General features: G+C 39.2%; 1 protein-coding gene across 1 annotated transcript in view; it reads right to left on the bottom strand.

The window, feature by feature from the left end:
* The window catches only part of UNC13C (unc-13 homolog C), a 660175-nt gene that overhangs the window by 428287 nt on the left and 219544 nt on the right, over nt 1-12344 (bottom strand). The window contains exons 4-6 of the mRNA XM_004374773.1: nt 5628-5706; nt 4560-4565; nt 3235-3306 (exon numbers count right to left, since the gene is read on the bottom strand). Coding sequence (XP_004374830.1) covers nt 3235-3306; nt 4560-4565; nt 5628-5706 — 157 coding nt within the window. The remainder of the gene's footprint in view (nt 1-3234; nt 3307-4559; nt 4566-5627; nt 5707-12344) is intronic.

The raw sequence follows: 12344 nt of genomic DNA, 5'->3' as shown, positions 1-12344 counted from the left end.
CCAACCCCACAACATGTCAACACTCTCCTTTTCTCGACCCTGGGTTCTCCATTACCAGTTTTCTTGTCCCCTCCTGCCTTCTCGCTTGCCTCTGGGCTGGTGTGCCCATTTAGTCTTGTTTTGTTTTATGGGCCTCTCTAATCTGTGGCTGAAGGTTGAAGCTCAGGAGCAAATTCAGTACTGAGTTAAAAGGGTATCTGGGGGCCATACTCTCAGGGTTCCTCCAGACTCTGTCAGACCAGTAAGTCTGGTCTTTTCTTTTTTTTTTTTTTTGTGAGTTAGAATTTTGTTCTACATTTTTCTCCATCTCTGTCTGGGGCCCACTATTGTGATCCCTGTCAGAGAAGTCAGCGGTGGTAGCCAGGCACCATCTAGTTGTGCTGAACTCAGCCTGGTGGAGGCTGTGGTACTTGTGGTCCATTAGTCCTTTGGACTAATCTTTAATCTTTCCCTTGTGTCTTTGGTTTTCTTCAATCTCCCCTTCTCCAGACAGGGTGAGATCAGTGGAATATCTCAGACACTACTCACCAAAGTAGGATGTAGAACATTTTCTTTATAAACTATGTTATGCCAGTTGAGCTAGATGTTCCCTGAGACCATGGTTCGCAGCCCTCAGCCCAGTAATCTGATCCCTCAGGGAGTCTGGATGTGCTTCCATGACCTTCAAGGCTGTAATCTTTGTGGAAGCAGACTGCCACATCTTTCTCCTGCGGAGCAGCTGGTGGGTTCGAACAGACGTCCTTTCAGTTAGCAGTCATGTATTTAACCACTGCACCACCAAGGCTCTTTCAGAAATGTAAATAACGGTGTTTAAATGTTAAATGTGTAGAAAGCTAAAACAAGTAATGTAATATTGTTGGCAAATTTTTTATTCAATAAGAATGACAAAGTTGCCAAATTTGGGAAAAGTAGGATATATTCATTCCCATAGGGAAGGACACAGATAAATTGTCTTGAGCAACAGCCCTTGAAGAGGGTCTGTGCAGGACAGAGTTACCAATGCACAGCATCCACAGCCAGGGCTTCAAACCGGTTTGGTCCAGTTGGACCCCCTGCTGAGAATTTGCATTTCCACCCCAGATATACTGAATCAGCATCTATAATTTAACGAGATTCCCAGGTGATTCTAACGTATCTGGGAATCTTGTTAAAGTGTAAATGTATGCAAGAGAATTACCTCGTGTAAAAATGGCATGGCAGGGGTACTCTGACCTCCTCTAACTTCACAAGGGGGAAGGAGAATCAAGATCAACAGCCCAAGGCTGATTCCTGTGAGGTGGAGGTCAGACATACTTCCTCTCACCAGCCTTTCCTACGAGTTCTGACACCAACTGTCCCTCCCATGCCACTCTCTACTTCTCTGCTGGGTTCGATAATTCATTGCAATGGCCACACAGAACTCACAGACAATACTATTACGGGGTTTATTAGGGAAGTAACAGGTTAAAATTCAGGATCAGAAATGACTCAGGATATGGGTCTTTGGTCAGGACAGCTTCTTCTCTGCTGTGCCTGCAGGCATGCCTCTCTCTGGCCCACAGCCACTCAGCCTCTGCCCTGCAAGCTATCTAGTGTCCTTGTTAGGCCACAAGCACCTTATTTACATAGTCCCACTCAACCATTTGGTGGGAGTTACAAGACCATGGATAGAAAGACCATAAAAAAGTGATCCATTGCACCACACCTGGGGATCTTGTTAAAATGTGGATTCTGATTCAGTATATCTGGGGTGGAAATGCAAATTCTCAGCAGGGGGTTGAACCTGAATGAACTGGGTCAAAGCTCTGTCCACAACACAGTAGCAACACTTAGGGTTTTTTTTAAAGGGGGGGTGGGAAACAAAAACAAAAACAAAAACAAAAAACAAAAAACCCCAGGTCACACCTGAGATCAATTAAATCAAATTCTCTGGGACTAAGACCTAGCGAGTTGGTATGTTTTAAAGCTCCCCCAGGTGATTTTAATGAGTCAAATATAAAAATCCCTGACTTAGCTATTTACAGCCTACGTGTATCTTCTAAGGAACCCTGGTGGCTCAGTGGTTAAGTTCTATGACTGCTAAAAAAAGGTGAGCAGTTCGAATCCACCAGGTGCTCCTTGTAAACCCTACGGGGCAGTTCTACTCTATCCTACAGGGTCGCTATGAGTCAGAATCGATTCGACAGCAGTGCGTACTGGTGTATCTTTTAAGGAGCCCTGGTGGTGCAGTGGTTAAAGTGATTGATTGCTAACTGAAAGCACTGGCAGTTTGAAACTACCAGTTGTTCCACAGGAGAAAGATGTGGCAGTCTGCTTCCATAGAGATTTATAGCCTTGGAAACCCTGCAGGATCGCTATGAGTCTGAATCAACTTGATAGCAGTGGGTTTGGTTTTTGGTTTGTATCTTTTAATCACACTGGTTCCTTCATTCAACAAGTATTTACAGAACATCTGCCTCATGCTAGGCGGTGCAGTATGCAGTAAGAATGAAAACATTTAATAAGAACAGCAAACGACAAATAGTGCTACGCTAAACGGTATCAGAGTATAAAAAGGAAAGGTTTATGCAAAAATAATCAAATGGTAAAACTATAAAAATAATAAAAATAGCAGCTCATCTTTATTGTAGACTATACCCCATGTAGAGTGTGATTCATGTATCCACTCCCTTAATCTTCACAGTCTTAATATTACCTCCACTTTACAGATGAGGGAACTCAGAGCAAGTTACATGCCTGATGTGACACTGCTAATTAAGTGGTATGGATGAGACTTGCACTAAGAAGCCTTCATTCTTAGCCTTGAAGGTCATAATTAAATTCTATAAAATCTCAGAGGAGGACACTAATAACTCAACCAGAAGTAGAGGAACAAGTTTAGAGAAAGCTTCATAAAGGAGGTCAACCCTGAACTAGGTATTAGAAAATTTGCAATTTTTTTTCAGAGGGAGACTAGCAGGTTAGCTGTGCCAGGATGGAGTAGCATTTCGAAAGATGAGAAGGTGCATGCATATTTGAGGAGCAAACAATGATTTGGTAGATAGGGAAGCTGAAGCCCTAAGGAAGTATGTTTTGGTGTCAGATTTTCCACCATGTTCCCAGTTATTCCTTGATCATTGGGATGAACATTAAAAATGAGTAGCTCAAGTAGTACGGTTTTTATCCTGTGATTATGATCAATACTTAGTAATCTGTTACTAATGATAGTTAGTTGGTAACTAACAATACGTAGTTAGTGATTAGCACTGCACTTACCAGTTCCTCGTTGTTTAGTGTTGTTCTAATCACCATAGCCAGGGAGAGTCCAGATTTCCGGGCAGCCAGGGTCTAAAACAAAAAGAATTATGAGAGGCTGCCATGTACACATTGCTCAGAAGAATGTGAATATGTAAGAATGACAATTGCTGCTCAAATTTTAGTCAATTTACTCATTTGCCATTTCTGATATCAGCTGTAAAAGGTCTCTTAGATTATCAGACTCAACCCCTACATTTTACAGATGAGAAAACTAAGGTCCAACAAGGGAGAATGACCAGTTTCAAGGCTAGCAAGAAGCTTCTAGAACTTTTTCCCCAGTGTGGTCATGATCATATTCCTTTATAAACCATAATCATTGATACAGAGCCAGCCTGACATATGTGATGGTCTGAATCACAACTGGTGTAGGATGGTCTTTGGATTGTTCACAGCTCCCTAGAATATTCTTCCATAACTAGCAAGGATATTTTCTTCCAAGAGGCCAGTTTTGTGTACTGAGAATCATTTTACTCAGATTTATTTTCTTTACTCATGCTGATAACTTACATGATCTTCATGCAAGAACTTTTAGTTTCCCATCTATAAAACAGAACCATTACTACCTGCTCCTACCTGGAGTACATGCAATATAATACACTTGGCAATGCTATAGAGAACTTTGGAAATAAAAAAAAAAGATCTATATGGGAATATTAAATCTGTTTCCCATTAGGAGCAAAGGGAAGTCAAAGTGGAAAATACAATCCTGATCACCTCTACTCCCATCTGCTCATCAATATATCTCCTAAAAACCCACTGTTATTGAGTCGATTCCGACTCATAGCAATCCTTCCTATAGGGCAGAGCAGAACTTCCCTATAGGATTTCCAAGGAGCAGCTGGTGGATTTGAACTGCCAACCTTTTGGTTAGCAGCCAAGCTCTTAACCACTGTGCCACCAGGGCTCCACAGTCAGGTACTCAGATAAAATTAAGCACACGTCTAAGTAAGGAGGTCACTCCACCCATTTCCACCCCTTCCGTGTAAACCTATAGAGAGCTTACCTTCAAGAGTTTACCAAAGAAGATCTTCCATCTCTGACAAATAGTTCCTAGAACAATATCTGTATGCTATTTTAGTCTGTCATTTGCACTTATTGTATATATAATTTTATCTGTCTTTCAGAATTGAACTGTATGTTAGATTCTTGAAGAACCAGACTTCTTATTATTGTATGTCTCTGTATTTTCATCTCTCCATTTTGCCCTCTTTAGTCCCATGAATAAATGTAGTCTGCATTTGAGATACTAAAAATATTAATTATACAAATTAAAAACCACTTACCATGGCCTGAAGATTCCAGGCGTGAGAGGAAACAGAGTATAAATAGAGATATCAAAAGTGGGAAAAGAGCATAATGATGTTAAATAAGCAAAACATGTTAAAATAATGTCCATATCATAATGCAGGAATCTGGGCCAATTATACAGACAAATCATGCTTTCAGCTGAAGCATCCAAATATTATTTTTCTTAATATAAAACCAAAGTGATGGCCTTCAGACGAAGATTTCCTTAGCAAAATTAAAAAAAAAAAACTGCTGATATCAATAAATTAAGCACATTGTTGGTAAGATGGAAATTTCTGTTTCTCTGGGGGGAAAGTACATTTTTCATGCTGTAAACTATTAAGACTATGCCTACAGAAAAATGTGAAGACAGTCTGAATGATGGAAAAACATTTTTTTCCATGCTTATCGATTTTTTTTCATTTGTTTTTGCAATCTAGTGTCTACCATCAGTAATCCTTTGAATTTCTAGGTGACCCTCAGAGTATTTTATTATAGGAGAGTTTGAGTTATTCAGAGTTATGTTATATGCAGGGCTAATAAAAGTTTTAATGACTTGGGAACCATGGTTTCCTTTAGAAAGTAGAATAGCTTATTTATTTGGCTTGAGTGGATCTTAATATACTAGAATGAAGAATTGATTAATATCTGCTTGCATTATAAAGTATTAAAGTCTACTGGGTTAAGGTGAAGAAGTTCAAATCAAGCCTTAAAATTTGCAAATTAAACTTGTGGTCTTTCATAACACTGAACACATCAAGGTCCAGTTGGCAGCAGCTCACTCAGCCTGCTATGTGATTCCTTTCGCTCAATTATAGGGTCATTGTAACTCAATTTGTAATTTCAAATAATATCAAAAGCTGTCACAAGGTTACAGTTATTTCCTCTATCTAATAGGTTTTAAAGAAATAATAAATCTAACACTTTGTAGAATCTGGCCTCTTATATATGTTATTCCATGAAATACATACAGGATAGGCAGTTAATGAGAAGGACACTGTATTATAATAATAGAGAAAAAGACAACACAAGCAATCAAAGAGGATTAAGCAGGAGTAACTTACCACATCTCGGACAATAGGTAAAGTTTTTTTTCTACGGAGATCTGGCATACTGTCAATACCATAAAGTCCCAGTCCAGCCCTGAAAGGAGAAAGACCAATGATTTCAATGGGCAAAATGACCTCTTGTAAGATAAAATTTCACTTTTCATAACCAAAAAACCCAAACCTACAGCCATCGAGTTGATTCTGACTCATAGCGACCCTATAGAAGGAGTAGAGTTGCTCCACAGCGTTTCCAAGGAGTGGCTGGTGGATTCGAACTGCCAACCTTTTGGTTAGCAGCTGAACGCTTAACGACTGCGCCACCAGGGCTTCCACTTTTCATACAACCTACCAAAAAGCAAACAAGCAAACCCATTTGCCGTCGATTTGATTCTAACTTTATAGCAACAGTATACGACAGAGTAGAACTGCCCCATAGGGTTTCCAAAGTTATAAATCCTAACAGAAGCATACTGCCACATCTTTCTTCTGCAGAGTGGCTAGTGAGTTTGAACCGCGGACCTTTCGGTTAGCAGCCAAGTGCTTTAACCATTGCACCACCAGAGCTCCTTTTCATAGTTCATAGGCTGCGAAAAAGTTTAAATGGGTACTATGATTTTCAACCAATTCACAAAGTAGCAAAAATCCAAGATTTTCGGACCCTGCCCAGTGTGAGGAAGACTAGCTACCACACCTAGTGCACGCTTGCCTTCTTGGATAGTTCCATACACGGAAACTTGAAGGTCTAGATGGCCTGGTTTGACTCACTGTTTTTATGTCAGTAGCACAGAGACGAGAATAAAGATGCTAGCCATGTGGAATTAGGGACTTCCAGAAGAAAATAGGAGTCCTGGTGGTGTAGTGGTGGAGAGCTGAGGCTGCTAACTAAACGGTCGGCAGTTGGAATCCACCAGCCGCTCCTTTGAAACCCTATAGGGCAGTTCTACCCTGTCCTACAGGGTTGCTGTGAGTTGGAATCCACTCAACGGCAACAGGTTTGGTTTGGTTTTTGGTAAGAGGAAATAGGACCAAGCCATTTTTAGGGCATGTTTGGCCTGTCTGCAATGGTAATGAAATTGCCTTTAATATAAAAACACTGTTTTTTTTTTGTTGTTGTTGTTGCATCCATAAAGACTAAATCTCAAAATGGCATCTCAAGGAAGTCTGGACAAATTTAAAATATTAGTGGTTACACCTAAACCACAAATTTCACTTATCTGAATTTATCTCCCAGATAAATGCATGGGGTTAAAATAATTTGTTGTGCCTCGATGCTCATTTTTGGTAATAACAACAAAAGTTATGTAACCTAAATATTCACGAATACTATATCCATTAAGTGAATTATAGTATAGCATAAAATGGGAAAATGCAATAATAAAAGAGAATGAGGTAAATGTACATGCATAGATATAAAAATACTCATATTAAATGAAAAACAGCAAGTTTGCATATTAGTAAGTTTACTACGATCCTGCGTGCGTGTGTGTGTGTGTGTGTGTGTGTGTGTGTGTGTGTGTGTATTGCTTATATAATCACAGAAAACACCAAGAAGGATATTCATCAGATAATAACCATAGTTTCCTCTGTGGAATGAAATTGGGTGAGAGAAAAAGAGATGACTTTCATTATGTTATAAATTTTGTACTGTTCAGTGTTTTTATAATATTGTTGTTAGGTGCCATCGATTCGGACCCCATGTATAACAGAAGGAAACTTTGTCCAGTCCTGCTGTGAGTTGGAATTAACTCAATGGCAATGTGTTTGGTTTGGTTTTGGTGACATCCTCAAAATAGTAGGTATGTTTGAGCCCATTGTTGCAGCCACTGTGTCAATCCATCTCTTGAGGGACTTGCTGTTTTTAAGTTGACCCTCTACCAAGCATGGTGTCCTTTTCCAGAAATGGTTCCTTCTGATAACATGTCCAAAGTAAGTAAGAGGAAGTCTTACCATCCTTGCTTCTAAGGAGCATTCTGGCTGTACTTCTTCCAAGACAGATTTGTTTGTTCTTTTAACAGTTCATGGAATATTAAATATTCTTCACCAACACCATAATTCCAATATGTCAATTCTTTTTCAGTCTTCTTTATTCATTGCCCAGCATTTGCATGCATATGAGGTGATTGAAAGTACCATGGCTTGGGTCAGGCACACCATAGTCCTCAAAGTGACATCTTTGCTTTTTAGCACTTAAAGAAGGTCTTTTGCAGCAGATTTGACCGATGCAATGCGTAATTTGATTTTTTGACTGCTGCTTCCATAGGTGTTTTTGATCCAAGTAAAATGAAATCTTTGATAACTTCAATATTTTCTCCATTTATCATAATGTTGCTTATTGGTCCAGTCATAAGGATTTTTGTTTTCTTTATGTTGAAGTGTAGTTCATACTGAAGGCTGTAGTCTTTGATCTTCATCAGTAAGTGCTTCAAGTCCTCTTCACTTTCAGGAAGCAAGGTTATGTCATCTGCATATTGCAAGTTGTTAATGGGTCTTCCTCCAATCCAGATACTGTGTTCTTCTTCATAAATCTAGCTTCTTGGATTATTTGCTCAGTGATTGAATAAGCATGGTGAAAGGATACAACGCCGACACATGACTTTTCTGATTTTAAGCCTCGAAATATCTTCTTGTTCTGTTTGAACAACTGCCTTTTGGTCTTGGTACAGGTTCCACACGAGCACAATAAAATATTCCAGAATTCCTGTTCTTCACAATGTTGTCCATAATATTTGTTGTGATCCACACAGTCGAATGCCTTTGCATAGTAAATAAAACACAGGTAAACTGCTTTTTGGTGTTCTCTGCTTTCATTAAGATCCATTTGACATCAGCAATGATATCTCTCATTCCACGTCCTCTTCCGAATCGGCTTGAATTTGTGGCAGTTCTCTAATGATGTATGGCTGTAGCCACTTTTGAATTATCTTCAACAAAATTTTGCTTACATGTGATATTAATTATATTGTTCAATAATTTCTGCATTCCATTGCATCATCTTCCTTTGGAATAGGCATGAATATATATCACTTCCAGTCAATTGGCCAGGCAGCCATCTTTCAAATTTCTTGGCATAGGTGAGTGAGCACTTCTAGTGTTGCATCTGTTTGTGGAAGCATCTCAATTGGTATTCCATCAGTTCCTGGAACTTTGTTTTTTGCCTATGCCTTAAGTGTTTCTTGAACTTTTTCTCTCAGATCCATCTGCTCTTGATTATATGCTACCTCCTGAAATGGTTAAACGTCAATCAATTCTTTGTGATACTTCCATCTTCTTTTGATGCCTCTTATGTCGTTCAATTTTTTGCCGGTAGAATCCTTCAATTTGCAACTTGAGGCTTAAATTTTTTGTTCAGCTCTGTCAGCTTGAGAATGAGGGTGTTCTTCCCTTTAGGTTTCCTAACTCCAGGTCTTTGCATATTTCAGTAGAATACTTTATTTTGTCTTCCTAAGTCTCCCTTTGAAATCTTCTGTTCAGCTCTTTTACTTCATTATTTCTTCTATTCACTTTAGTTACTCTGTTCAAGAGCAAGTTTCAGGGCCTCTTCCAACATCACTTTGATCTTTTTTTTTCTTTCCTGTCTTTTTAATGACCTATTTTTGCTTTCTGCATGTATGATGTCCTTCATGTTATCCCAGAACTCTTCTGGTCTTTGGCCATTAGTGTTCAACATGTCAAATCTATTCTTGAGATGGTCTCCAAATTCAGGTGGAATATATTCAAGGTTGTACTTTGGCTCTTGTGGACTTGTTTTGATTTTTTTCAGCTTCAACTTGAACTTGCCTGTCAGCAATTTATAGTCTGTTTCACAGCTCCCCCGGCCTTATTCTAACTAATGATGTTGAGCTTCTCCATTGTCTCTTTCCACAGATGTAATTGATTTGATTCCAAATACCAGCAGGTAACCCATGGTGGACAGGTTTCAGTGGACCTTCCAGACTAAGACAGACTAGGAAGAAGGACCTGGTAATTTACATTAAAAAAAAAAAAAAAATCTAGCCAGTGAAAACCCTATGAATAGCAGCAGAACATTTTATGGTATAGTCCTGGAAGATGAGCTCCTCATGTTGGAAGGCGCTCAATATATGACTAGCAAGGAGCTGCCTCCTTAAGGTCGACCTTAATGATGTGGAAAGAGTAAAGCTTTTTGGACATTCATTAGTTTATATGGCATGACTCAAAATGATCAGAACACTTGCAAACATCCATTAGTAATCAGAACATGGAATGCATGAAGTTCAATTCAAGGAAAACTGGAAGTCATCAAAAATGAAATGAAACACATGAAAATCAATATCTTAGGCCTTAGTGAGCTGAAATGGACTGATATTGGCCATTATGAATTGGACAATCATATAGTCTACTATGCTGGGAAATTTTATAATGAGCTTGTGCTGTTTTTTTTCAATTTCAAAATAATTTTAAAATACATAAGTCCTAAGGGAAGGACAATGCAATATAAGCGAAGTCAGTACAACTGGATCAAAGCAAAAGCATAGAAGTTTCCTAGACACATCCAAACACTTTAAGGGACCGAGTAGCTGGGGCTGGGGGCTGGGGACCATAGTCTCAGAGGACATCTAGGTTAACTGGCATATCATAGTTCATAAAGAAAATTTTCTACATCCCACTTCGATGAGTAGCATATGGGGTCTTAAACGCTTGTGAGCGGCCATCTAAGATACATCTATTGGTCCCATCCCCTCCAGAGCAAAGCAGAATGAAGAAAACCAAAGACACAAGGAAAATATTAGCCCAAAGGACTAGCACACCACATGAACCAGAGACTCCAATAGCCTGAGACCAGACGAACTAGATGGTGACCGGTTACTACCAGTGACCACTCTGACAGGGATCACAACAGAGAGTCCTGGACAGGATGGGAGAAAAATGTAGACCAGAAGTCAGATTCATGAAAAAATACCAGACTTACTGGTCTGACAGAGACCGGGGGAACCCTCAAGACTATGTCTTCCGGAAACTCTGCCAACCTAGAACTGAAAGCTTTCCCAAAGCCCACTTTTCAGACAAAGATTAGACAGGCCTATAAAACAAAAAATAACACATGTGAGGAATATGCTTCTTAGTTCAATAAATATATCAGACCAAATGGGCAACTCCTGGCCAAAAGTAAAATTAGAAGGCAGGAAGGGACAGGAACTGGACAGATGGACACAAGGAACCCAGGGTACAAAGAGGGAGTGTGCTGGCACATTGTGGGGATTGCAATCAATGTCAAAAAACAATATGTGTATAAATTTTTTAATGATAAATTAACTTGAGCTGTAAACTTTCACCTAAAGCACAATAAACTTAAAAAAAATAAAAATTAAAAAAGATATAAGTTCTTATATCTTTGCTTCTTAAAAGTGAGCTTAATACATTATATTTGATTTTTTATTGCATCCAATGTAGTCACAACAGTGATTTTAACATCTTTTTGGTTGTATAAAATGACCACATTCAAAAGTACACAAAGTTCTCCATCAGTGTAGTTTCTTCTATTCTCTTTGCAAATTCCTCCCCTCCTTTTCTAAAACATCAAATACTTGGGAATAAGGACTGTAGGTGGGTTTCTGAGGGTTCTCCAGTTTCATTTGCTCCAATCTTAAGCTTTGATTCCAAAAGTTTTAGGGGAAAAAATTGTTCGATTTCAGCCCTTCTTTGAATAGCCTATTGGATTAAGATGGTCTGGAACCTACAGATGCTGACTGTAGACAGCAAACTAGCTTACCAGTTACTAACTGCGGAGTCAATTCGAACGCAAGACAACCCCATGTGTGTCCCAGTAGAACTATGCTCCGTAAAGTTTTCAATGGCTGATTTCTTGGAAGCAGATCACCAAGCCTTTCTTCTGAGGTGACCTGAACCTCCAACATTTCAGTTAGCAGTCGAATGCCTTAGCTGTTTGTACCACTAGGGATAGCTAATATTTATGTGGTACTTGCCAGGTGCCAAATACTATGCTAACAATTATAGCTAACATTTAATAGAGTGCTTATAGCTAACTATTTAATAGTCGAAAAAACCTGTTGCCATAGGAATCAATTCCAACTCATAGCGACCCTATAGGACAGGTTAGAATTGCCCCATAAGGTTTCCAAGGAGCAGCTGGTGGATTCAAACTGCTGACCTTTTGGTTAGCAGCTGTAGCTCTTAACCACTGCACCACCAGGGCTTGTTATTCTAACTACTTTACATGTATTATCTAATTTTATTCTAAAAAAAAAATCATCTGAGGTATAGGTATTATTATTTCCCCCATTTTATAAATGGAGACAGAGTATTGTATAGAATCATCCCCAAGGTTATTATCTAGGTCAGAAATGGCAGAGTCAGGATTTGAATCCAGGCTCTAGGGTTCCCCATGCTCTACTGCTTATATGATCGGATTGCTCCCTACCTACAATAATAATATGATCTGGATCCTACAATTAATTTCATTTTACATTTAAGAGAACTGAAGTTAAGCAACTGACCTAGGCCTGGGTCACACAGCCAGTATATGGCAGAGCTGGATTTCAGTTGCATAACTGTCTTACCGCAAACCTCATGGGTTTAATAACCAACGGTTATTTTGCTAGAAGGCAATAAGAGGCCTGTAAGTAAACCCTGTCCAAGGTGATCCAAGGGTGCTGTCATCATCTGGAAATTCTCAAAGTATTCGAAATGGGATTAACTTGAGACCAGAAGCTGAGCACTGTATAAGAGAGCGTTGCGTAAGATGGCCCAGATCCT

Source organism: Trichechus manatus, unplaced genomic scaffold (assembly GCF_000243295.1).
Source record: "Trichechus manatus latirostris isolate Lorelei unplaced genomic scaffold, TriManLat1.0 scaffold00030, whole genome shotgun sequence".
NCBI classification, from domain to species: domain Eukaryota; kingdom Metazoa; phylum Chordata; class Mammalia; order Sirenia; family Trichechidae; genus Trichechus; species Trichechus manatus.
This window is presented reverse-complemented; position numbering and strand designations above follow the sequence as displayed.